At 40.6% G+C, this 27,760-nt stretch overlaps 1 protein-coding gene across 8 annotated transcripts in view; it reads left to right on the forward strand.

Annotated features, from left to right (window-relative positions):
- The window catches only part of adgrb1a (adhesion G protein-coupled receptor B1a), a 206,080-nt gene that overhangs the window by 91,255 nt on the left and 87,065 nt on the right, over window positions 1–27,760 (forward strand). For 5 of the 8 annotated variants that reach the window (XM_076889693.1, XM_014410906.3, XM_012924834.3 and 2 more), the window contains 11 exons: window positions 4,395–4,553; window positions 5,253–5,357; window positions 7,415–7,582; window positions 7,968–8,132; window positions 8,911–9,075; window positions 9,899–10,063; window positions 10,191–10,292; window positions 10,405–10,511; window positions 10,744–10,938; window positions 13,032–13,100; window positions 14,365–14,473. In XM_076889693.1, coding sequence (XP_076745808.1) covers window positions 4,395–4,553; window positions 5,253–5,357; window positions 7,415–7,582; window positions 7,968–8,132; window positions 8,911–9,075; window positions 9,899–10,063; window positions 10,191–10,292; window positions 10,405–10,511; window positions 10,744–10,938; window positions 13,032–13,100; window positions 14,365–14,473 — 1,509 coding nt within the window. Of the gene's footprint in view, window positions 1–4,394; window positions 4,554–5,252; window positions 5,358–7,414; window positions 7,583–7,952; window positions 8,133–8,910; window positions 9,076–9,898; window positions 10,064–10,190; window positions 10,293–10,404; window positions 10,512–10,743; window positions 10,939–13,031; window positions 13,101–14,364; window positions 14,474–27,760 lie in introns of all 8 variants that reach the window. The other 3 variants (XM_023153985.3, XM_076889694.1, XM_004571680.3) reach the window with 3 other exon arrangements.

The following is a 27,760-nucleotide window of genomic DNA, read 5'->3' on the forward strand; positions in this document are numbered from 1 at the left end:
CATTTACACTTTTTTCACTGCAATTTGTCTCCTTCAATCCATAAAGTTTGACTCATAACACTGTCATGGTGAGATGACACACAGCTGTAGAGGAATCGAGGTGTGTGTGCATGTGTGTGTGTATATTTGACTCTTTCGACTGAATCAAGCGCTCTCCACAGTGCCCTCCCTCATTCAGGGCCTCACCCTAAAGGAAACTGATTTGCAAGTAATTAAAAACGTGTGTGTCTGGATGTTGGCCAACTTCATGTTCTATTCATGCAGATTAATACATATTTGCCATCGCCTGAGGGGGCTGAAAGGCATCTGTCTGTGACGTTAAACATTTATGAGCATGCAGGACACACACAGTGAGAGAAAGAGAGACAGAGATATTCTGACAGTGCTCTGCCTGCTCCTCCTCAGATCAGCACACATCTTAATGGAGCACATTAAATCAGAATGGCCAAACAGGGAATTTCAGAGTGACAATGGCATTCATCATATCTCTGTTTTAGAGGAAAAAATCTCCCCTCAGATCCTCCTTAGCTGCTAGATATCATCAGTCTGATGCAGGTTACTTTTTTGTGTGCTAAATTGTGTTTTTTAATGCTGTGGCCCCTTTTGGATAAACCAGATCCTTCATGTGTATATGGATAGTTTGGTAACTAATTCTTGGACATCAGACCCTTGACAGATGGTGACAGTGACTCTTATTTCCATTGCACTGTGGTCTAATGATGGAGGACGTGTATCTACACCTGCCTGCTATATGTTCTCCCCATATGTCTGATGAATGCCAAGGCACAGTGTCCAAAAGAGATCCACACAGACTTGCAGTGCAGGAGTGCTTCAGGCAGGCAAAACTTTGCCCAAACGTGTGTGTCCTGTACGACATAGCCTTGTCAACACATATCGTCTGCAGTGGCCGGTCCAGGCTTCTTTTGTGTAATGTAAAATCCTAACCTGTATCAGTCATACTTTGTTCCTATTGGCTCACTCTCTAGTTTTATGTTCACTTCATGACTAAATTGCCGTCTCTGTCTTCAGGATTTTTCCAGTGTGACTTTTTGTGGACGTGCTACTCAATACTGGACTGCACTTTGAAATTAACCTTCTTGCCCACTCAAGAGTTTGCCTACCTGTTATTCATGCAACTCATTATTCATGTAAAGCTCAAACTCTTGTGCCTGGGTCCATCCACCTTGAGTTCACTATGACAAATGAACTTCTCAAACTAGCAACATGGACTTTATGTAGAAGAGAGCAAGGTCTGATCCTCTGCTTTACCTCCTAACCTTTGTTTCCCTTCAACTCATCTTACAGTTGAGATAAAAAACTAAAAAACAAATTGAGACCTGGGGAGATCTTCACAAAAGATTATTTTGCCTGTCACCTTTGTGAACATGGCTTATGAAACTTGGACCCTGGAACTTTCTAGGGAGGATTGTTTTTCAGTTGGTTGTCCAACTTGGTGTGCTGCAATATCCTGAAGATGCTTGGACGTCAGTAGTTTATGTGTTTTGTGCATTCGTATCCCAGGATGTCAGTTAATGTTGTTTTGTCAGATGTCGCCTGTATCTCCCTATATCAGACAAAATGATGGCCCTGTTTGGTGCCTTCAAGAGCCTTTCAACTTTAGGTACAAAACTTGGTTAGATCTGGGGAATGGTTGTTGTTTCAGTAAAATCTGCTCCTTCACAATAGTAGCAGTAATAGCAGTTTTGTCTCTATACATTTTTTTTCCTTTAAGCACCATTAAAATAAGGAAAAGCCAACCGAGCCAGAGAATGGATGGCTACATTCTTTGTTCAAGAAACATCAGGTTTGCTGTTATTTTTAATATAAAGAAGAGAGGAAGTGAGTGCTCTGTTTACACCTTCATTATACTCCTACCTAGAGGCCTAGTAGTGATTTTATCTGTTCTCAACAACCTACAGTGCTGCTCATATTACACATACAAATATATAGATAAATGAAAGAACACTGTCAGCTGTTTCAGTATTAATTAATAACATTTATTGTTCTTGCTGTGAGTTGAAGGGAAACAAAGGTTAGGAGGTAAAGCAGAGGATCAGACCTTGCTCTCTTCTACATAAAGTCCATGTTGCTAGTTTGAGAAGTTCATTTGTCATAGTGAACTCAAGGTGGATGGACCCAGGCACAAGAGTTTGAGCTTTACATGAATAATGAGTTACATGAATAACAGGTAGGCAAACTCTTGAGTGGGCAAGAAGGTTAATTTCAAAGTCCAAGTGCAGTCCAGTATTGAGTAGCACGTCCACAAAAAGTCACACTGGAAAAATCCTGAAGACAGAGACGGCAATTTAGTCATGAAGTGAACATAAAACTAGAGAGTGAAGCTTAACATTACAACTGCAACTTAACAATCTGGCGAAGGTAGATGGAAGAAACCACTGTGATGAAAGATGACAATCCTGATCACTGTCACTCCTTCTAGCAACCGAACCAAATACTTTCCTAGGGGCTAGGCTAGAGGTTACAGGAATCTATCTAACAGCAGGCAAAACAGCAGGTTCTTTCAGATATTTCACATTAATCCCTAATTGTTAATCAATCAATGATAGAAAAACCTTTGCTCTGCTCCAGAATCAATTAGAGCCTGCAGGGCTTGCATGTTTTGACCAAAACAAACGTTTGCTAGTAACTGTAAACTTGGTGGGGGATTTGCCTTAGCTCTGCCTGTCGGTACAGCTACAGTTTCTGATGGGTGTGCTCTTTTTTGTTTGACTGGTCAAGTTGCAACAAAGTGAACGGTCTTTACAACTACTGCTCCCTGGAAAGGGGAAAATTTCTTGGGGACCAAGCATCCTGCAAAGGAGGTGGTGAAGGCTTCAGTAGAAGTTGTGGTTGGAGGTTGATGTGAAGTATTGTCAGCAGCTGGAGGTTGCAGAAGAGCTCTGATTTGGGCAATGGGCTTTTGGAACGTCCTGAAATATATTCTTTTTGCATTGGATATAGTTCTTGTTTATGTCAGCTAAGCATTATTCCCTGGTTAGTGCTAGCATTTTGAACTGTTGTTGTGTCTGCAGAACCTTAGCCTGTCAGAACCTGTCTGTGAAGGTTCTCAGTCATCCAGGTTATTGTAGTCTAAGGAGCTTGGAAAGAAAAGTGTCTGCACTTCTTTAAGTGGCTTGAAAAGCAGCTTGAGGTAGTAATACAAAGGATAACTATTCTGACAGGTAATCACTGTTGCAACTCTATGAACTCTTAAGTATTAGAAATAGACAGAATTTTAGAAATTACTTTAAAAGCTAAAGGTTATAGTAACCACCTTAACACTGTGTAGAAATGTAACAAGGTTAATTGCTGATTCTAACAGCGCCCGTCTCGATCCTAGCTCATTTTCACGTGTTTTGATGTCATTTTATATTATGTTTCGTGTTTAAGTCCTTTTTGGTAGTCTTAAGTTGATTCTCTAGTGTCTAGGTTGTTCCTGTTTAGATTTGGATTATTTAGGATTCCCCCTTGTGTCTTTGCCCTCTGTGTCGTCCTCTGTGAGGCTCTGATTATATTTATTGTGAGTTCTTGTGTTTCCCTTGTGTTTCATTTGGTGTTCCCTGCCTGTCATGATATCAGTGCTTCCCCAGTCATGTCTCTGTCTATCTGCAACTCTCTGTGTGTTCCCATTACTTCCTGTTTTACTTTGGTAGTCTCCTGTCTGTGTGCACCTTGTTTTGCTTTGTTTCTCTTATTTTGAAGGTATCTTGTCTCGTGTGTTATGTTTAGCTTTGCGTCCTCTGTCTCGTTGTGTGTAATCTGCCCCAGTTGTGTTCCCCATGACTTTCCTGTTCTCTCGTCATTCCCTGTGTATTTAAACCTTTTTCTTTTCTTCTGTCCAGCATTGCGATCTTCCTCATACCTGTCTGTGTGTTCTGTCTGCCAAGCCTATTTTGTATCTTCAAGTTTAGTAGATTTTTTTCCTAGTGTTCAGCATTAAAGCTGCTTTTTGAGTTACTTTTCACATCCTGGACTCTGCATTTGGTCCTCCATTCCTGCCTGCCACGCACAGTTTATGACAGAAAAATTCAAAAATTCAAAATTCTACATACATGCAAACCTTGTCATCACAGTATGCTTGACTGACCTAACTCTTGGAATGTAGGCTTCCCAGTATGAGGTAGGGCTGTGTTAGCATCATTATGGCATACATTTTGCATCTGTTTTTATTTGTCATTTTTTTAAGATTGGAGATGTTCAGCTCCAAGCTGTGTTTCTTCCTACACACTATATGCCTTGGCAGCTCTTCAAAACTGAAGCTTTGCACAGAGGATTGTAGGATTTGAAGATCACTCTCCATTAGATGAGCTCAAAAACACATGGCATTACAAGTGAAAAACACTGCTGCTAAGTTAACACACAGTAAGTAACCACTACTGTCTGTGTGTCTCCAGGTGGCTGGAGTGTGTGGGGCCAATGGGCACAGTGCAGCAGCGAGTGTGGTGGAGGGATCCAAACCCGGATTCGGACCTGTCGGTCACCTCCGGAGGAGTCGTACCTGTGTGAGGGCATAGTGGAGGAGGGCCGGCCCTGCAACTCGCAGTCCTGCACTGGTAAGCTCCTTATTCTTCGTGTTCATTTTTCTATGTCTGTCAGTGAGGGTGCTTTAAGCTCTGTGGGTAAATACAAGTATGTGGTGTGTCCAAACTGTGCTTTTACAACTACTTTTTCTTTACCTTTCCTTTCTTAACATCTTGTTCATGTGCTTATGTATCCATTCTCTGTAAGTCAGAGTTGTGACTTAAAGAGTGCATGTTGGAAAGGGGACTTTGATCGATGAAAAATAAGAATGACATGGTCAGGTTTTTAGGCAGTATGTCAACATCATTAGCCCACAAATGACTAAAGGGACATGAAAACAACATCAGAGTTCTGTTTTATTGAAGCCATTTACCAAGAGCTGCAATGTTTCACTGGTTAGAGCTTTCTTTATTTGTACAGAACTGGCGGTGCATGACTGACAGCTAAAAAATCAGATTACACTCATTACTGTTGATGTTATTGCATGTCTTTTCTATTTAGTTATGCCATCACAAGGAACATTATACAACAGCTGACAATATAAAGAGACTACTGCGCACACACACAGCACACTAACACAGACAGCACAACACAAGTCCCAAGTTTGGCTGATGCTGTTCTGGGTGACCAATCACGTCACGGTTGTGTCCCAAATATAAGGCATTAATGAAGGAGCTCTGGTTGCTAACCCCCGCCCCTCCTTCCCCCGGCCTTGCCTCACCCCCCTTTAGGCAAAGGTCGCCATCTCTCTCGCAGCCAATCGCTTCGCTCGGTGGACAGCCGCAAGCGTGATGACGCAGACAAGCCCCGCAGTGGACAGCAGAGTTCTCAGACAGGTAAGACAACGGGACGCAGAGGGATCCCATGCATCAGTCACTGCGGCAGCTTGGGTGATAGCAGCATATCACACAAAAAACATGACACCCACAATAGAGAGAGTTGCATTCACTTACAGCACATCTATCAAAATCTCCCACAGTAGTGCCTCGTCCGCAATGGACTAATTCCAACATGGACCCTGCCTGAACATGGTAAAATTGTATTTTTGTGAAATTATGGCAGGACATGGTCCCCTGTCTGTAAAACAACACATCAAATGAAGTCTTCCTTCTAAGTGATACTCCACCCAAAAGTTCAACAAATTTGGATCTTATTCATGCTTTATTTGTGAGGAAGACAAATTTCATTTCTGTCCTTAACCCTTTCATGCACGAATTATGACAACCTCAATCAGGATTTTTTTTCTTAAGTATTTTTATTCATCTTTAGGCATGAAAAAAAGATTTTTGAACTTCATTTTTTTTAAACATGTACTTTTCAAAAAGTTTTGTACATGTCCACTTAGGTGGACAACATACGTTTTGACTTGTGAATTTGACAAACGAATGAACAATATACGCTGTGTGTTGTGTTTATGTGCAAGTATACCATCAACACTGACACAAATACAAGAAAACAGCCTTTGAATAGCTGTCCACTGTAGTGACCACTATGCGTGAAAGGGTTAAAATATAGAGCTGGAGAGTAGCCTAGCTGAGCAGTGTTGGATAGAGTTCCATGTAAAAATAGCAGGTTGCATTACAAGATTATTGCCATTTACAAGCCCATCTGTTATGTTATGGTTTACATTTTCCTCCTGGTGTAATGACTTTATTTCATTGGATAGTCAGTTTTCATTTCTTCCTCCCACACAATGGGGCAACAGCGAACAAGGAAACACTGTAACATATTTATTTACTATATATTAAAAAATAATATATTTAATTGGTTGCTTATTTGAACATTCAACTAAATCGCATTATTACAATGCGTAATCCTACTTTGTCATAGTTATACACCCACCACTGTAGCATAGCTTATAAAATTAGAAGTCAGTGGCAGACACACAGTATTTAATTACTATGGTGGAAGTATTTCCCCACGAATTCCAAACATACACGGTGACATTAATATGATATTGTAACCACAAACCTTCAGAAGGTTCCTGCACTCCTGGAAGCTTCTCTGGAACATAACTACATAACAAATGTTTAGATTTAACTGGATCTCAACTCTCACTGCTAAACTGGGCTAATCACCTCCAGAGTCCACCTGTGGCTGGGGTTGTTGAACCCTGACCAAGCTGTCACAGGGAAAAAGACATGGCACACCCTGGACCACAGCTATTGGTCTTTGGAAAACAAGACAACATACAAAGCCACTGAGATCTGTTGAAGATACGGGGGTAAAATTTACAGCAAAGATAGGTTTTGAGTGGAGTATTACTTTTATTTGCTAATTGATTCCCTACTTCCTGTTTACTTCTTTCCCTGCTTCCCACCTGAGACTGCCCACTTTTCCCTTATTGGTAAAGTGACCCACTGAAGAGGCAGTCGTGGGCAGTGAAAAAATCGCTGACATATCCAGAGTCATGGGCATTAATTTCCACTGGAAGTCGATGCCAAGGATATGACATCAGAAACTCAGCGAAGGAAAAGACCAGCAGCAGACCAAAAGCTGGGGCCCATTTCAGGGGCTGTCTCCACTGAAGGACAACATTTGGGAACTTGTGTAGAGCCTTAGAAATTTAACTTGGACAGGAAAATTTCACTTTCTTGTCTCTATTCTGTAGTGGATTTGAAGACTGACTAGGCACCATTATCTTTGTCTGCTAAAGAAAGGACATTTATCAACACCTTTGGAACAGATTCATATACTAGTCAGGAAAAATTACGCCTTTAATGGAGGCAGCCCTTAAATGCAGCACAGCGAGAATGTACCCTTTATCAGAGCACAACCCTTCCTCTTTTGGCCACAGAGGCTAGATCCTGCATGATAATTAGTTATGGTCCTGTCCTTTCCTTTCGCTCCTCTTTTTTCCCCTATCCTCCTTTACCCATCCCTTCCTCCTCAGTAGACTCAGCTTCAGGTGAGGAGTGGTCATCGTGGAGTGTGTGTTCTGCCACATGTGGGGAGGGCTGGCAGAGTCGCACTCGTTTCTGTGTGTCCTCCTCCTACAGCACCCAGTGTAGTGGGCCACTGAGAGAGCAGAGACCTTGCAACAACTCTGCTGTTTGTCCAGGTAAGCTCCCACCCCCCACCCCAAAATCCCTCCTGCTGCCTCCCTGTGCTCACCCAGCCCTCTCCAGGACCCTGCCTCACCCTTACGAGACCCACATGATTCAGCGCCACAGTTGCAGCAAGTCTGTGGCCTATGGGACAATGTACACCTCACCTCACAAGCATGACTGGGTTTGCGGTTTTAGAGATTTTAGGATATTCTCACACTCTCATACAACCAGAGCAGACATACTGGGAGACTCCTAAACTTTGAAAGTACAGTGACCACATTGAATTAGCACAGATTATCCCAGATAACTGCCCACGGTTCACTGTGGCAGTGAAGGTATTGTGTTGTCTTGGTGTTTGTCTGTCTATAAATCATACGCTAGCTGCTCTGATTGCAGTGCACGGAGCGTGGGACGAATGGTCACCATGGAGTCTGTGTTCATCTACCTGTGGCCGAGGTTACAGGTCTCGAACACGAACCTGCACCCCTCCGCAGTTTGGGGGAGATCCATGTGAAGGGCCAGAGAAACAGACCAAATTCTGCAATATAGCAGTCTGTCCGGGTAAGGACCTCAGATGTGATTTGATTTCTGAAGATTTTCATGGTAATGTTAATAATGATTTAGGCCACTTATTAGATTATTTAACATCATGCCAAACCCCCACCCACTTGCACTTATGTACAGTGGGGCATAAAACATACAAATTTAACAATCACTCCCACCTCACACAGCAGTAAGCCAAGTGTGGGGAGGTGAAGAATAAGAAGAATTCAGGTTATCTTTATTCCTTAAGCAAAAAATGTAGTTGCTGTATCTGCATGTTTGTGAGTGTGAACATGACATTATCTTACATGTGCACAAAGGTCTGACTGTTTCAAAAGTCTGCGACTATGAACGCTACTGGGCATGCTGTTTTAGAGTTCTGAGCACAACCCTGGAAACACAAAACTAGTTTACCTAAAACATACTTAACCTGTACTTTGTCTGTTCAAGCAGCTATAAGATGCTCCAGTAGAAAAAATCATGTTAATGTGAAAAGTCTGCTCAAGAATTGGAACGGTACAACTCTATTTATGGTAAATGGCCTGTATTTATATAGCGCTTTACTAGTCCCTAAGAACCCCAAAGCGCTTTACATATCCAGTCATCCACCCATTCACACACACATTCACACACTGGTGATGGCAAGCTACATTGTAGCCACAGCCACCCTGGGGCGCACTGACAGAGGCGATTATAAAATGTGTTTGTTGTATTTTGAGTGTTATAGTATTTCAAACAGATAGCGTTCTCTTTTGTTCTGTTTTCTTGTTGCTGTGGTGACCTTGGCCTCTCTCAGTGGATGGCGTCTGGAATGAGTGGTCCAGCTGGAGCTCCTGCTCTGCCTCCTGTTCTAATGGAACCATGCAGAGAACCAGGGAGTGTAATGGCCCCTCATATGGGGGTGCTGAGTGCAGAGGCGAGTGGCTGGAGACTGTCGACTGCTTCCTTGGAGAGTGTCCAGGTAAGAGAGCCAGATGCTAAGTTGAAGAAAGATAGTTACTTAACTCCACATTTACTACAAATTACACAGACCTTCAGATTACTAGCATTGCATTTTATAGTATTTCGTAATGACCTAAATTCAGAATATTTGATTTCCTTTTCTCACTTCTTTAATAAAATTTGGGTTTTTTTTATTGGAGAGCTTATTTTCAACTCCATGTTTTTATTATGAGGCTATACTAGGTTATCATTGTGACAGAAGAACAACAGCATGAGTGAAAGTAAAGATTGACAAGACAGCAGTGTGACCTGCTGTGATGTACAGTTTGGAGATGGTAGAACTAACAAAAATACATGAGGATAAGCTGGAAGTGGCAGAGTTGAAGAAACCCAGATTTGTATTGGGAGTGATCCAGATGCACAGGGTTAGAGTGAGGACATCAGAGATACAGCTCAGGTTAAGTGCTTTTGAGACATAATTGGTGAAGCAAGGCTGAGATTGTTTGGACATGTGGAGAGAAGGGATAGTGTATATAAAAGATGTTGAATATGGAGCTCCCAGGCAAGAGGAAGACCACTGAGAAGATTCATGGATGTAGTGAAAGAGGACCTGCAGAGGGATTAGTGGGAAAGATGAGGATGCTAGGGACAGGGCGAGATGGAGGTGGACAATCCACCATGGCGATCTCTTTTTCAGCCAACTGTGCTGAATGAGATTTCATAAATATAAAAACAGAACATTGTGGTCCGCATAATGGTTAAATTCACTTCATTGATAGCAAATGTGTAAAATTTACATGTTCCTGTTGTATTTCATTATCATTATTCACTCATTCTCTTAGTGGATGGCAAGTGGCAGACCTGGTCCTTGTGGTCGGGTTGTTCTAAAACCTGCGGAGGGGGGAGTCAGCAGAGAAACCGGATTTGTTATGGGCCCTTTTTTGGAGGGCAGCCTTGTCCTGGAGAGCGGGAAGAGGTCCGCAGCTGTAACAAAAAGAGATGCCCAGGTCAGTGGGTGGGCGCAGTTTGCTCCACTACATCAAAGACTGAAAAGTGCACTACTTAGACAGTCTACCTCCTGGTTATGTGATTAATACAATTGCATGACACACTTTGATGTTTCTCTGGTAACAGAACCACATGAAATATGTGGAGAAGACAACTACTCTAATGTTGTGTGGAAGATGACTCCAGCTGGAGATACAGCAGCAGTACGCTGTCCTCCCAATGCCATGGGTGAGCTCTTCCTGCATGTAGAAAGATTACATTTGCATGTCCTGTAAAAGCATGATGTAACAAGGGCTCACCAAATAATTGAAGGTTAATCCTCATGTGTTTCCCCATACAGGGCTTATCCTTCGCCGCTGCACCCTGGATGAGGAGGGCATTGCCTACTGGGAGAATCCCACTTATATGAAGTGCATTTCTAATGACTATCGCAGTATACAGACTTTAGTGAGTCTAAATAACTTGCAAAAGATGCATATGAAGATATTGCAATGTTTTAGCTGTGTCTGGGTAAAAATGTATGACACATGGCATACATGTTAATTCTTTTTTTTCATTAAGTCTAAGTTACATTGAACTGTTATTATGCTGTGTTATCACTTTTGAAAAAAAGACATGGATACTGCTGCTGTGTTGACCACTAACTGTGAAAACTAACAGAAGCCACTTTCTCTGCTAGACTCGGGAGCATCTGTCCAAAGCGCAGCGTGGCCTTGTGGGAGATGGAGTATCAGAAGTAATGACAAAGCTGAGGGAAATATCCAGTGATGGAACCAGCTATAGTGGTGATTTGCTGGCCATTGTAGATGTGCTGAAGAACATGACAGAGATCTTCAGGAGGACATATTACAGCCCCAGCAATGAGGACACGAGGGTGAGCTGGTACACGGTTTTACCACTGTGCTGCAGCGTGTAATACAGTGTGAAAGTGTCTTCTTCCCTTACAGGTAATCTCTTAAGATCCAAAAGGTCACTGGCAACCCATGTAGGGTTAGAGCTAGGATTTTTGTCTTGTTGTCTAACTCTTTTGTGCCTCCTTCTCTAACACCAACCTGTCACGGCTCCTCCCTGAGCCTGGCTCTGCTGGAGGTTTCTTCCTGTTAAATGGGAGTTTTTCCTTCCCATTGTCGCCAAAGTGCTTGCTCATAAAGGGTCATATGACTTTTGTGTTTTTCTCTCTATGTATTGTAAGGGTCTACCTTACAATATAAAGCGCCTTGAGATGACTGTTGTTGTGATTTGGCGCTGTATAAATAAAATCGAATTGAATTGAATATTCCTTTTATAGAGTTTTTGCCCTTTTAGAATACCCAAATAAAAATGTATTAAACAGAAAAAAAAACCTACAATGGCTACATATAATGCGAAACACTGGTTGGAAACTGTGGATTGAGCAGGTTGGTAATTACAAACAACCTCTTGGCTGGAGGATAGCCATGTCCCTGCAAAATGACTTGGGCAACTAAGGCAACCTTGTTTTCATGCAGGAGTATAAACAGAATAGAACCAGCAGAGTTAAGTCCACTAATCCAAAGAGACGTGGTTGCTTTCAGACTTGCATGCAGACTGACTGCAATACACTGGCAATCTGTCTATCTTTCTAAGTTAGACAGCAGTTATTTGCACACCATTTGAGTTACACCATGATGTTTTTTGGACACAGGTTACCTCCCACCCTGTGCAATCTCCCTGCGATTAAAATTTGTTGCCCAGTGGTTGATTGTGTTGATGATGGCTGCAACTACTTGAAATGAATGCAAAAAATAAAAAATAAATCTGAGCAATCACCGGCTAACGAGTCATAATACAAAAAATCCAGTCCTAACCTAGACCCTAGACAGGTCGCTGGTGGCCTGGTAGAGGTGAAAGACACAGGATGACAAATTTATACATGTTGATATTCAGTTGATGCCTTCTGCTCTCCAGCTGGGAAAGGCTGTGTTCCTATACCCACCTAACAATGTAAATTGACTGTTTCTTATATAGAACCTATGTTTTATACTACAAATGTATTGAATAAGAGGAATAAAAAAGATGGATGAATGGATATTCTATTTCAACGTGCAATCTAGGCTACAAAGTTCAGTTCAGTTCATTTTTATTTCAAACATATACATTCACCAATATTTCATAAAATCATTCCATGCAGTTGTTTGAAAAGGAGTAGGCAGAAGTATATACTTATTTAGCCCTACCCCCTCAGGTTTACATCCTCATCATCTAAATTTGAACAACAAAAACGTATACAATGCCTTCAACTTTGAACATAACATTACAAAAAATATTTTCTCATATTCAACTAAAACTATATTTAGATTTGCTAATTTACAGAAGAAAATAAAAATCACTTTGACTGCTGTCTTGGGTTAATTGCATTTTCTTCATTCTTACTTATTTAAAATTTCTTTTTTGAGTTTTATTTTAAACTGGTTAATATCACTACTGACCTTTTATTTCTTCTTTTAACTCATTCCAGAATTTAGCTCCTGCTATTGAAATAGACATCCTTTTCAATGTTGTTGTTTCAATGTTGTTCTTACTCTTTGTTTTTTTTAATTCTGCTTCCCTCTAAAATTATACCTCCCTTCTCTTTCTAAGATTTCGATTGGGAGCATCCCTTTCCTATTATTTGCACTGTTTTAAACTTCACCAGATCCTGGAATTTTATAGTTTGTGTCTTAATAAAAAGCACACGTTAGTAAAAGTATATTGTAAAATATGCAGTTAAATTTTTTTGCTGTATTTACTTCTTACTGATGAAGTTGCAAATCCTATTTTGTCCTTTGTGAGATTTTAAAGATCCTCTAGTCTCTCCTTGTCTGAATAGCAACAAACTTATAATTTCTGGCTAAAAACTGTCCAAATATTTGTCCCTCAGATTCTGCTACATAACCAAGTTGGCAGCCACTAAGAAGGGTCTAGAAGGATTTCAAAAAACTGAATGCAAATCATTTTTTTCCTTTCCAGAACTTTGTGCAATCAGTCAGCAATCTGTTGATGGAAGAAAACAAGGAGAGATGGGAGGAAGCACAACTGGTTAGTATCAGCCTCTCTTTCTAAAATAGGACCTGTCCTTGTCTGTAATTGCAGCTCTTTTTGAACTTTGTGAGCAATAATAACTTCAACAATCAAGGAGAAATCCTGATGGCAGCAGAGATGACAAAGACACAGGTGGACAAACAGCCCACCTGTGTCTTTACAGACAGAGGAGAAGTGAAAGGGGAATGCGAGAATTGCTGAAAGACAGAAATAACTACAGATAATGACGCAAACACCCACTCATCCATCTGCTGCACTTATTCACTCTGTGCCTCCAACAAGCTGTCCAGCATCCGCCTGTTCTCAGGAATTTCAGCATGCAGACAGAGAAATAATGCTAAATAAAACAAGCTGCTCTACTCCAACTGCTTCAGATATCTTAAAATGGAAATGGCACACTCTGTGTTCCCCCAGCATGGTCTGAATACACGAAGGAGAGCGAGCATTAGCATTTCAACCACTTTACTTTACTATCGTTATTATCTTCAACATTGGGGAGTAGTGAATCACATCTGATTAAACTAAAAAAGATGCATTTTGCATTTTCATGCTGATAGTTCATTCATATTTGCACTTTTTAAAATAATTTTTGTGCCATTTAATACTACAAGCAATATGAGGTTCAGATTCTTTCATAATATTGAAGCCCCTCTTTGATCTAGGCTGTGGCGAAGGCACTCGCAAACGTTCAGAGACCTTTTGAGTTTGAACTGCTTTTGGCCTCTGACTAGCTTTACAGTAGCACAGCCATTTCTGTCAGCGGTGATTAACTCCAACCGTGGCAGCCCTGCTTAGAAATGTAAGGTTTCCTAACTTATTTTGCCATTTAAAAAAAATGTGATTTGATGTAATAGCAGATGTTGCATCACTGCAATGTATTTAATCAAAAAGTCAAGCTTTTAGCCTTGAGGCCTTTATCACAGCCATTTATTTCTCATCACCTGCATTCAGTAGAACCGTGTGCCGTCTTTTTCTTCAGTATTGAAAATAAGAACAAAGCTGCAGTGTATTTCCTGTCATCAAAAAGAAAAAATGGTGATGTACAAATTGTAAATGTTCATGTTGGTTATAGTAGTGTGGGCTATAAGACATTGTGACACTGAACTGAAACAGGACGCTATGGCAATACTTGTCTCAAATTCCAGATTTCCTATAAAAGGCCTTTTGTGTGTCAAGTGCTCGAACAGCATTTCAGAACATTTGCCTCAAATCCATAATCCTTTTTCTTTTATTCTGCTCTCATGTGTCTCTGTTTTCTCAGCTGGGGCCAAACATCAAAGAGCTTTTCCGTCTGGTGGAGGACTTTGTGGATGTCATTGGCCTGAGGATGAAAGACATTCAAGACATGTGTGAAGTCTCCGATAACCTAGGTCAGTCTTATCTCCATCTAGAAGATCTCCACACCTCTCCCTTTTTATCAAAGAAATTCTCCTATCACACCTATATTCTCTGAAGATAAATCTTCATAAATGCAATAGCAACCACTAAAAGTGAGGACACAGGATGGCAGCCTGATGGTTAAAGACATTTCCTTTGGGTTCAGTCTAAAAAAAAGCTCCATCAACCAATGGCTATATGCCCTGTCAGATTTTAGCCCATATCAGTTTTTGATAGAGGCCAATAAGTAACAGGAAACTGCAGAGATAAAAGACATATTTCAGAAAATAAAGAACATTACTATGCTTTTTTTCTTTTTTGAAAAAAATGTCAATAATTTTTGATGCATTTGATTTTTCTGGCTCCTGACTGACAAGAACAAGGAGAACCTTTTTCCTCTGATAAAAGACAAGACACGGTATTATTTCTGCAGCCTATCCCTGGAATACACCTTCAAGCAAAAAGTCAAGCAGACGTGCTCAAATCTATACCACAATCTTCTCTGATAAGACAATAGTGCTAACCAGCCTGCAATGAATTTATTTTAACTAGTCTTTGTTAAGGAACATACACTATACTGCATGTACAGTAGAGTACAAAGAAGGCAGCACACATTCAAGCTGACCTGGACATTTGCATTGTCACATTCAGTTCCTCCTGGTAATGTCTGCAAAAGTTCAGCTCTACAGTGCATGTGTGAAAACAGCTATAGATAGAACTAACAGAAAATGAAGTAGTACATTAGGAATAAATTGGTAGCTATAGCTGGTATCCCCAGTGGTAAAGCTTTTTAAATGTCAAATATTAATTCAATTCACAAGCTATTTTATTTAATTGGATAGCTATGTACCTCCAGTTTTCAGTGATTTAAAATTGCACTTTTGTAAAACTGGGCTTATTACTTTCACTCGGGGGTGAAGGTTGGTGTTGGAAACAAAACACGTGAGACAGGGATGTCCTAGCCTTGCATCTTATGAAGCTTTAGTCCATCCATTTGTTCTCTTTCACTTATTCAATTCACAGTTTGCTGGAGCCTATCCCGCTACCATAGGCTGAAAGGTGGGGCACACCCTGGACAGGTTGCCAGTTTGTCACAAGGCCAACACAGAGACTTGACAACCGCTCACACCTACAGTGTCAATTTAGAATCACCAATAGAGCAAATGGTACAAGCGCACGCAGGCTTTCACAAGAAAACAGTCACACAGCGATAAAAAGAAACACAAAAAATGGCAAGAAGCTGTTGTATTATTAACCGCAATAGCCGGTTGCATGACAGCCACGGGAAGCCAGCTGTTTTTTTTTTTTTTATCAAATTCTGTCGTGGAAGAGAAATTGTTCGAGCCATGTTTCCAAAGTAACAAAGAGGCGACGGATGGCCTGGATTGCAGCCATTCGAAGACCAAATAACGTCCCAGAACACTCCAGCTCACACGTTAGTCTGCTCCAAGCATTTCCACAAAGGTAAGTCTTCTCTTGTAGTTATTACGTAATTTATCATAACACAATTGGCGCCGGTGTGTGTAGCTTGCCGTCTGTCTCTGTCAATTTGTTTTTGTTTGTTTTGTTTTTTACAATTTGTGCCACCCAAATCAACTCGCGACTGGTATATGAACGCTAAAAACTTTTGGATCTTTAATATTTTCTGACAAATCAGCAAGGACAAACAACAGGGTATCCCCTATCCCTGGCTGATGTTCCTGATGTTCCTTCTTACCTGCTACGCGGAGCACTTCCTCCTGCTCCAACGCATCGTCGCAGACGCCGCGGTAAACGTGCCGGTCGGCTAGTGAAGCTTAAAGCTTGCCTTACTTTTTCTCTAGCAGCTGCTCCAGTGGATTATAGTCTATTCCATCGCATCCCAAGGCATCTCCTGGATCATGTTGCTCCTTGTCTGGTTCCTGTCGTACGCTCGAGTGGATGTGAGCCTGCTCGCCGGTGTTTTTCACGTCTTGGGCGTTGTGGAATAAACTTTGTGAATTTGCGCCCATTAAGTTGGGCTTCACAGACAACTTCCGCCCAGACTCCAGCTCCAACGAGGATGGGTTTTAATAAATGCCGGGTCCATAGCAAGTAAAACATTTGTCTTAAATGATTTATTTTCTTCAAATGGATTGGATCTCCTTTTTGTGACTGAGACATGGATGAAAATGGGTGAGTCTAGCTTCATTTCTGAAATATTGCCCTCCGACTGCTCATTTTTAAATGCTCCAAGGATATCAGGTAGAGGAGGAGGAATATTGACAGTTTTTAAAAATAACTTTAATTGCAAACAACTCCATGTACCGGTTCCCCCTCCAGTTTTGAACTTTTGATAATTGAACTGGGACATTTCAACCGGTTGGGTGTGCAGTAATCTACCAACCACCGAAGTTTAACAAAGACTTTTTGAATGACTTTTCATGTTTCTTGGCTGACATTGTGCCTAAATATGATCGGATTTTAATAGTTGGTGATTTTAATATTCATGTCTGTTGCTCTGATGGACTGCTTGCTCAGGAGTTTTTAAATCTTATTCAATCTTTTAACTTTGTGCAGTTTGTACAAGGCCCTACACACCAGCAGGGGCACACTCTTGACCTGGTGTTATCGTGCGGTTTATCTGTTTTTAATTTGGAAATTGGGGATTCCGTGTTTTCTGATCACAAACCTGTTTTATTTGACATTTCTCTTGTGCATGAGTTTAAAGCTCGTGCTCCACCCAGGTGCTGTCGAATATTTAATTCTTCCACTGTTGCTCTCTTCTACGGAAGCGTAGAGCTGCCACCCAGGCAAAAGGAAAATAGAAGTATATCACGTTATAATGTGAAAAGTTTATTGTTCTAACAATATACTTTTCACGTTTGAACAACATAACATCACGTTATTACAATATACATAATTATCACGTTCGTACAATATAATTATCATATTGTACGAACGTAATCATATATTGTACAAATGTAAAAAAAAGGTACCATTAGAATAACATTTTTTATTGTAAGAATGTAAAACGTGTTGCGTTCGGGAACCCAAATCCATGGTAGATGTGGAGAGCTCACGCTCTTCAGAACTGGCACTTAACTTTCAATGCCCTGCTTTCAACATAGACACAAACACTGATAGCCCACTTCTGAGATTTCTTCGGAATCGTGGTGTACCTGAGGACTGTCTCTTATGAATGCTACAAGAACGCGTAAGTGCTCTCTCAAGGGGGAAATTTGTAAAACTCGCTTTTTACGAAGTTACAGCATCTAAAAATGTGACATATTGCTAAGTTAGCAACCACAGCGCTTTTCGCTTCTCTCGCTTTGACTGCGTGAGGACGTAACGGTAGGCTGCATTGGTGTGGATCTATATGGAATCGAGAATGTAAAACAAATTAACCCACTGTATAACCCTGGGTCGTTGTTATGACCACGGTTATTAATTGTTACTAATTAACCCTATGCAGATTCCAGGTTTCTTAAATATATCACTATATTATGTGATGCACAATGTTTCCTTGTTTATATAAAACAAATGAATTAAACTGTGCTTATATTGATATTTGGCTTCAATTTAAAAAAACAATGAGTTAAACCCTTTGTGCACGGTGCAACTGAAAGATACGTGAATACTAATTTACTTTTTCAAAAGTGGGCATTGTATATACTGTAATATTTCTATTAATGACATGTTAGAGAATCTGATTAATGTTGCTGGCATAAAGAGAGGAAAAGAATAAATGCTAAATATCGATGGCTGCCACTAAAATAATAATAGACAATTATCAAAACACATGTGAAATTTACATACATTTCTTTAGTGAGGTACCTCATGTGGTGTGGCAGCAGGTATACCTTGTACTTCTGTATACTAATAAATATCTCTGTTATTACAGATTGATCCCACAGTGATTGATTTCATGGAAGACAAGACCCTGTCTGGTTACATCCCAACATATGGTGATCGGATAGCTGCCAGACAGTTCTGCTTGGAAAACAGTAGTGCAAGTACTAAGGAATCAAGAAAAAACTCATTGCTTGAAAAATTGAAGGAAAAGATGGGAATCAATGAAAATGAGAAGAAACCTGATCATGAGGAGGCATTTGTTTCTAAGAGAAAAAGAACATATGCAAAAAACAACAAATGGGCTGAGAAAAAGACTCGAAAAATTGAGTTAGGGTGGATCCATGAAGGTAAGCAAGTGAGAAAGCGCAGAGGAGGTGTGCCCAAAGACTCCAAAAAAGCTGACATATTACAGTATGCTAAAGATCTTTTCTTTCCAAGTGGAAAAAGCAATTTTGGAAGATGGGAGGTGTTCAGTCATGACCAGTGTTGGGTAAGTTACTTTAAAATAGTAACTTAGTTACATTACTAGTTACTTCTCTCAAAAGTAACTCAGTTACTTCAAGTTACTCGTTACTTTCAAAGTAACTAGTTACTAGGGAAAGTAACTTTGGTTTTACTCAGAATTCTCTTGTTAATGTGTTTCTTCCATAACTTTGCCAGTCTTCTAGCTTGCTTACTTGCCACAAGTGCACTGTGCCACCTACCAATAGATAGGAAAAGATAATGTGTATATTTCCACGAGAGAAATCCCACGCCTGGACCGTCATTGACTGCTGCCATGATTCTAGCCTACGTCACAGCGTCATGTGCGCCTTTTACATCCAACACAAAAACTGCAGTCGTGGTGCTTTGATTGTACTCAGAACTCGGAAATTCTGCCTTCTGAATAGGAAGATGTAGGTAACACCAGACTGCAGATGAGCTGCATACAGGGCTGGACTGGGAAAAAAAAAATCGTCCCGGGCATTTTGACTAGAGACCGCCCACCATTATAGGAAAAATCATAAAGCCTTTGAATGAAAACAAATGCTGTTGTGACAGTGATGTTCACTGTTTTGATGGTATATATGCATCAATCTATCAATCGTTTGTTGTAAGACTCAGATAATTATTTTTTAAAAGCTAGACATTTTAAATGAGAATAAGAAAGAAAAGTATTTCTTTGTGCCCACCTCTCCCTGTTAATGCCCTACATGCCTCCCTGGCAACACTTTGCTAGACCCGCCCCTGCACAGTTACCAGCTGTCAGCTACCTAAAAAAGGATCCTGGGGTTATTTGTCTCTCAGAAACAGTTCATAACTTCCCTTCAACTCATTCATGTCAGCTAAAAGGTAAACCTGTTTCTCCATCACAGCTCTGATGATCCAGTAAGGACATCTCCTGGTTTCATCTTCATGTTTCCCTCTCACCAGATATACAAACCGACATCATGACCAGCAGCTTTTTTGCAGCTGTGGCTCCAGCAAACATCAGCTGATACTAGAAATTAATATTAAATAAATTCTAACAACAGCTGATCAAGCTTAAAAGTGCTGCTGTTGTTTAGCGCGACATCCGCTGGTTCCTCTTAAGGCGCAAAGTGGGCGATAAACAAACAAGAGAGCCGATCAGCTGATCATTGATCAGGTTTCATGATTGAAGTAGAAACGGGAGAGGGAGGGGTGAGAATGAAAGAAGAAGACGCAGCTGTGCAGCGTAAACACAGAATAACTCCAGCTTTGTGTCTTTTTCATTGTAGCTGAATTACGGGACAAACTGTTCCCTTTCACCTCAATAAGAAACGCGTAATATTTTCTCTGAATACCAGACGGGACGGTTGGCAACTCTAATAACTTATGAACAAAATAAAGTTCAACTTCATTAACTTCATAGCACCACCCAGCTGTATAGAAACTCCGTCATGCTAGCTAGCACGCAGTACAGAAAAAGTCAGAATAACGAAAATAAACTCCACCTAAACTTGGTTTATATCTGACCCAGATAGACTGCAGGTCATAACTTCTTACCTGAAGTTCAGTTCACCTGATACTTGGACCGGCGGCCGCCTCGGGTCTCTTTTCCTTCTGCGTCCCTTTTCCTTCATCCACCTGCTGGCCTCCACCACTTGCTAATGTTACTGAATCTGTGGAAGCTCCGTGATAGCCACCACACGAAGTAACGAGTAACGAGCCTATCTAAATCCCAGTAACGACTAACGCGTTCCTGATTTTGGCATAATAACTAGTTACCGTGCTCGTTACCACAATAATAACGTAGTTACTGTAACGCGTTACTTAATAACGCGTTAGTCCCAACACTGGTCATGACATATTAGACTATCAGGAAGAGGCTGTATTTGGTGGAGATGTCAGAGTTGGAGAACTCTACTCAGCACTTAAAATGGGAATGTTGAGATTTTACTTGTGCACAAGAAGATTTTCCAATGATGAAGATGATGAAGAAGTTTATGATAGAGGGAAAACACATGTAAACAATGTTACACAACTGACTGACTCACATCAAGGAGATGAAGAAGCTTCTCACACTGTTGTGGTCTCATCATCAGAATCTAGGAATGCTGATGAAGATGTATTATTAGACACATCTGAGGTAATGATTGGACCCTCCCTTGGAGAGCCTCTGTCTTGTCAACTTGATGACACTGTAATAGATGAACCATTCCTGCAGTTTGAGGAAGATGATCTGGTCATCACATCCATTACACTTCCTCCAACAAACACAGCAGTCAGTAGTCCAGATACATCTATAAGCAATGAAGCAATAAGCTCTGCAGGATCATATGATTGTCTGCGTTACCATCAAACTTCACAGGGTTACTATTCTGGAGGAGATGATCAGCCAGTTCAAAGATCCAGCACTCCTCATACAACCTCTAAAATACACCTACATTGATGAAAAAGGAGCTGATGCAGACGGTGTATCAAGAGATGTGTATGCTGCATTTTGGTCAGAGTTTGTGGACAACACAGCTGAAGGAGAGGAGTTCAGAGTGCCATCACTGTTTCCTAAATGGCAGGAAGAAGAGTGGAAATCCATGGGTAGAATTTTACTGAAGGGATTTCAAGACCATGGATATTTCCCTTGTCGCCTTGCTCCTGTTTTCACAGTGGCACTCATCTTCGGTGAGAATCAAGTATCAGATGATCTGCTGTTTGAAAGTCTTCTCTTTTACCTAAGTCAATCAGATAGAGATCAGATAAAAAGGGCACTAAAAGAAGATCTTTCAGATGAAGACAGGGATGAAGTGCTGGATCTCATGGATCGCCTGGATGTATCAGTGCTTCCAACCAAAGAGAACTTAAAAGGCCTTCTGAAAGTCGCACACAAACAATTAATCCAAAAACCAGCATATGCCGCAGAGAAAATGTCCTTAGTTGCAAGCCACTTCCTAAAAGCTTTTCAAAGCCCACAAGATGTCCTACTAATGTATGAAGATAAAAAGCCAACAACGAGAAAGCTTTTGAAGTTGCTTACTGTCTCTCCCACCACTCAAGCAGAGAAGCAGAGCTTCAGATTTCTGCACCAGTACATCAGAGGACTTGAAGATACAGGGCTCAGAAGGATGTTCAGGTTTCTTACTGGGTCAGATGTCATCTGTGTTGACAAGGTTGAGGTACTGTTCACGCCTGTGGATGGACTGGCACGACGACCTGTGGCACACACAAGCGGCCCTCTTCTGGAACTACCATGGACATACACGTCCTACCCAGAACTACGAAATGAACTGGACAATGTTTTGGCTGCTAAAAGCTCTTATGAGTTCAGCATAGCTTGATTAAAGTCCATCATGTTTAAACCAAAGAATAAAAGGTTTGCACTAACAATGACGGGCTATGAAGCTATAAAGTTTGTTAAACCCACAAACAGGAAACACATCATTGTATAAAAAAAGAAAGAGCTTAAATTTCAGGGAAGTGTTTTATTAGTAACCCCCCCCCCCCCCCCCAAAAAAAAAACAAAAAAACAAAAAAAAACCCCAAACATTCTTTTTTTCATATTTGAATTTATTTTCAAAAATTGTGGATAACATCAATTTGTTTCCACCATGAAATATGTAGATTTCAGTTTAAATTTTCATACTTAACATTTAAACTAGTAAAACTTTTAACTAATTATGTTTAATAAGTTCATATGGTTAGCAGCAAGAGGTGAACTATGCTTATTATTAGTTCTTATCATGTGTCAAGGTCGTTTCCACAGGTCTGTGGTACAGTTTTGTTGGATACAAGATGTCTGCTAGAGGGGATGTTTTGTTTAGTAATAATTCAAAAGATTTAATATTAATTATTTTCAAGTATCTTTTTTTTACCTTTCCACCAGTCATTTGTTTAGAACATATTTTAAGGGAATAACTTTGGAAGGCAATGTGTTTGATGCAATAGTTGACTGGAATAAAAGACACAGAAAATTGGCACACAAGTTAAGTTTTGTAGTGTTTATCAAGAGTCTGTGTTTTCTTTTCCTTGAACACAAATAAAAGGGAGGCTAACATCTAACAGTGTTTGTTAATTATTAAATAATGCAGAATTTTTATTTACAAGAAACTGTTTGTGGGTGAATAACAGTTGCACAATGTTTCAGTAAAATTGAAAACAATATTTCATGAATGAGAATATATGGGATCAGCAAAAAATGTTTTTTCGACAGTCTTAAAACAGAAATCAGATATAATAGAAATTCAGTTAAAAAAATAATTGGAAATGCCAAAAGGTTGAAATTATTCAATGCACGTCTTTCTGATTTATTTTTAAAACATTTTGCGTATTCAAGCATTTACTTCAATGTTCTCATTTCAATTAATAAACAGATGTCAAATGTTTTCTTTAGATGGGAAGCAAACACCTGTTTTTTGCATAAATGTCTCAGTCAAAATATTAAAAAAACAAAAGCAATACTAATACAAGGACCTGCTTTAATTTTGATTCTTCACTGGAGTACACAGATTTGGTTAAATATATTTAGACAGGCTTGCTTGCTACTATCTTGAACCGACAATCCAAACAAAATAATGATTGTCTTTTCTGATCCTGTCCTCCAAAGAGATGAGGGATGGTGTACATGAGAATCGGACGTCCACTTGGAACAACAGCATTTCTGCTTCTGCGTATTATGTGGGTGTTCCACATATGTGCAACTTGCTGCAGCTCTTCCTATTAAATATTAAGAATTTTAAAAAATTTCATATCAGTAAAAGAACACATTTCTCTTGGCTCAACATGTTACCCAAAAGCACCACACAGTGACAGTCAGAAAAACAGAGTTTATCAAAAATACTCAACAACAAGAATAACAGTGGTAAACACGTGATACTGTGGAAGTAATTATTAAAAGTGAATTGTTTTAGACAGTGTGATTTTATGTTTCTGGCCAGTGAAATATGCATTTTTTTCATATCCTGAACCCAGTGATAATAGGGATGGTGCATGATGGGTGTTAAAGCAAACTTTTTATTCTCTCTCCGTGTCTCTCTTTCTCTCTAACACACACACACACACACACACTAATAATAATGGATTGGATTTATATAGCACTTTTCAAGGCACCCAAAGCGCTTTACAATGCCACTATTCATTCACTCTCACATTCACACACTGGTGGAGGCAAGCTACAGTTGTAGCCACAGCTGCCCTGGGGCAGACTGACAGAAGCGAGGCTGCCATATCATGCCATCGGCCCCTCTGGCCAACACCAGTAGGCGGTAGCTTGCCATCGCCAGTGTGTGAATGTGTGTGTGAATGGGTGAATGACTGAATGTAGTGTGAAGCGCTTTGGGGTCCTTAGGGACTAGAAAAGCGTTTACCATTTTATATGAAATTTGGTCCAGGATTTACATACGTGCATCACATTAGGATCACACTCCCCAAGCGTACTCTTAGCCCCGGGTCTAGGTACCCCTGCCCCAGGAGGGGGAAACTGCACCCAGACCCAGGTGGTGTTACCATTTTCCTTGGGGTGGGGAGAAAGAGACCGCCCCGACTCCGCAGCAGCAGGGAGGCCCCACATTCCAAACCCCAGTCGGATGGCCAACTCCTACTCTTAGCACCCCCGCTCCAGCAGGTCGCAGAGAGCGGGGGTGAGAGAAGACTCCAAACCTCCCTCCGCCCGCTCATATGTAGTGTTGATGCATGTGTGTTCTAAGGTGCCTTTTAAAACACAGGAGGGCATGGAGCTACCTGCCAGAGAGCAGCAGGTAAGCGCATAGCTCCTCCTGCTAGCCCTCAATGTCTACATGTATTTAAAATTGAGAGGTGGGCAACAACGCCAGGGGTGAGGTGTACACCCTGATGGTCTTTTGTATTCCGTGTAGCGTGCCCACCCCCAAGATCCTATATGTATGTGTTATGAGAGTGTGAGTAATGTGAATGTCTAAGTTGTGAGATAAAATTGAGGCACAGGCAGCCAGAAGGGGACAGAGGGGGGGATGCCTCCCCTGCACCCTGGTGACACACCTTTACCCCAAGGCCCTGCATGTGTGGGTGATTGTGGTGGAGCGGGAAGAGGGAGGCAGCTGGAGATGGGGAGGGAAGGAAGGGAGGGGCAAGTGACCCCTCCCTGGGGCCAGCTCCCACGCTGACCCCAGTAGGCACCCCCATACTCTGCAACTCGCCAGGGAAAGGGGGCCCAGGCCCATCCGGACCGGGGCCCATCATAACAGTACCGCCCGGCCCCACCACAGAGAAAACTGCACCCACACCGTCATCCACTCATCTTCCAGACTACACAAGACAATAGACGCCCAGACTGAGATCTTTCTCCACCTCTCCTGTATCTCCCCCTCCTGCAGAGTGAGTTCCTGAAGAACTCACTCTGCAACCCCGGGTTGTGCCCTCCAAGGAAGATGCTCCTGGGGAACCCCCCGACGCCCTAAGCCTGTCCCTACCCCCACACCAATCACAACAGTGAAGGTGGGACCAAACTATGACCCCCCACCCCCACTAGGTGATAGAGCTAATCAAAGGAGCCCAGAGCAATTGATCTGATGTGGTGGCAGAGGCTGTATCAACACTAATCTAATAGATAATTTCTATATTTGTTAGAATTAAGATTATTTTTATTTTTCCAGTTCATGAGGACTGTTTTCTTGGCTATGCATAGGGCAGTGAAAACCATATGGGCTATATTCTTATCTGTAGTGACATTATCTAAGCTGCCCAACAAAAACACTAAAGGGGAAGCTGGAATGTTACATTTCAGACACTTTGATAAGTCTTCACATATCTCGCGCCAAAACTTCTGAACTGGTGGACAGAACCAAAGAGCGTGGATATAAATGTCCGGTGAATTGGTTTGGCAGTGTGAGCAGTTGTTGGTAGACGTAAAGCCCATCTTGAACATCCGATGACCTGTATAGTGCACTCTATGTAGTATTTTGTATTGAATTAATTGAAGACTGGGATTTCTAATTAGATGAAAGGTTTTTAAGCAAATCTGAGACCAGAAGTTTAGGTCTAAGTTAACTGATAAATCCGCTTCCCATTTTGCAATAGGAAGTGATATTGATTCATCTGTTTTAGAAAGCATTCTTTATCTTTTGGAAAGTAATTTGGGGGCTTTAAGAGTAAGAAATTGAACCACACTTGGTGGTGTTTTGTAGTTCAACTTGACCCGGTTTAAATTTCATTTTTACTATGGATTTAATTTGTTGATATTCTAAAGATCTTTTCTTGTTGATCCCATATTGTGTAACTAGTCTGTCAAATGAAATAAATTCTGTTCCTTCTAATATATGTTCTAAATATTTGATTCCTTTACCACTCCAATCTGAAAAGTTTATCATATTATTGTTTTGTAATATGTCAGGGTTGTTCCAGATAGGTGTACGTTTGCATGGGATTAATGAAGACTCAATTTTAGAAACACCCACCATGCTGTCAGAGAAGAGCTGATGTTGATGCTTTTGAAGCATTCATGTCGTTGGATGTTTGAGCTGATAAATGATAGATCTGAAATCTCTATATTATTGCAAAGTGCTTGTTCTACATCTAGCCAAGGTTCATCTAAGAAGGTATGTTTTAGCCATCCTGAGATAAACTGAAGCCTGTTGGCTAAGAAGTAGTGCTGAAAGTTAGGTAGTACTAATCCTCCTTTATCCTTGGTCTTTTGTAGTGTTTTTAAGCTTATGAAAACACTACAAGCTTGGGAGAAACATTAATACCTAAATATTTTATATTTCCCCATTGCAGTGGTGTAGAAGAAGAATTATGGAAGGAGCAATTAATCGGAAGGAGTGTAGATTTTGACCAGTTAATATCTGATATTCTTGCAAAAGAGTTTATCAATTCAATCACCCCAGAGATATTGGTTTGTGAGTTTTGGAGAAAAAGTAACACATTATCCGCATAAAGGCTGATTTTGTGTTCCACGTTCTTGCATTTTATGCCCTTCATTACTGAATTCTGTCTAATTGCTGCTGCTAGTGGTTCAATAAAAATTGCAAACAGTGAAGGGGGAAGTGGGCATCCCTGCGTGGTGCCCCTCAGGAGACAGAAGCTTGAGGATGTTTGGTCATTTGTTTTGACACAAGCTGTTGGGGAATTATATAATATTTTTAACCAGTTTATGAAAGAGGATCCAAAACCAAATTAGTGTAAAGTTGCAAATAGAAATTTCCAGTTAACTCTGTCAAATGCTTTTAATGCATCTAAAGAAAATATTGTAGTTTCAAGGTTTTTACTGTATGAGTAGTCTATCAAATTAAGTAATCTGCGTGTATTTTTTGATGAGTGCCTACCTTTTATGAAACCAGTTTGGTCAGGATGAATTAAGAGGGGGGTTATTTTCTCTAGTCTCTTTGAGAGAGCTTTGCAGATTATTTTAAGGTCTACATTTATAAGGGATATTGGACGATAGCTTGAGGGATATACAGGGTTTTTGCCTGGTTTTAGCAGGAGATTAATGTTTGCAGAATTCATATTTGGTGGAAGTCAGCCCTTTTCTTTGATTTCCAACAACGTTCTGTAAAAAACTGGTGCTAGAATCGACCAGAATTCTTTGTAGAATTCTGCAGGAAAGCCGTCTGGACCTGGAGCCTTATTATTGGGTATACTTATCAGGGCTTCCTGGAGTTCACCTGGTGTCAGTGGTGAATCCAGTGCCATTGCTTGAGTGTCTAATAATTTTGGAAGAGTTATGTTGTCCAAAAACTGATCAATTTCATTTTTAGATGGGTTTATTTGTGGTGAATACAATCTTTTATAGAAATCCCTGAAAATGTTGTTTGTTTGTTTCGGGTCATATATTGTGTTCCCAGATGAATCTTGAACAGCACCTATAGTTGTTCTTTATTTATTTATTTTTAGCTGGTTTGCTAGAAATTGACCGGATTTATTACCATGTTCATAATTTTGAAAGCGTAGTCTTTGTACTAAGAATTTTGTTTTTTTTTTTATCAATCATCTCATTTAATTCTAGTTTTGTTTTGCATATTTTGTTCAATGTTTCCTGATCTTGGTGGGACACGTAGGCT

This window comes from Maylandia zebra, linkage group LG11, assembly GCF_041146795.1.
Source record: "Maylandia zebra isolate NMK-2024a linkage group LG11, Mzebra_GT3a, whole genome shotgun sequence".
NCBI classification, from domain to species: Eukaryota; Metazoa; Chordata; class Actinopteri; order Cichliformes; family Cichlidae; genus Maylandia; species Maylandia zebra.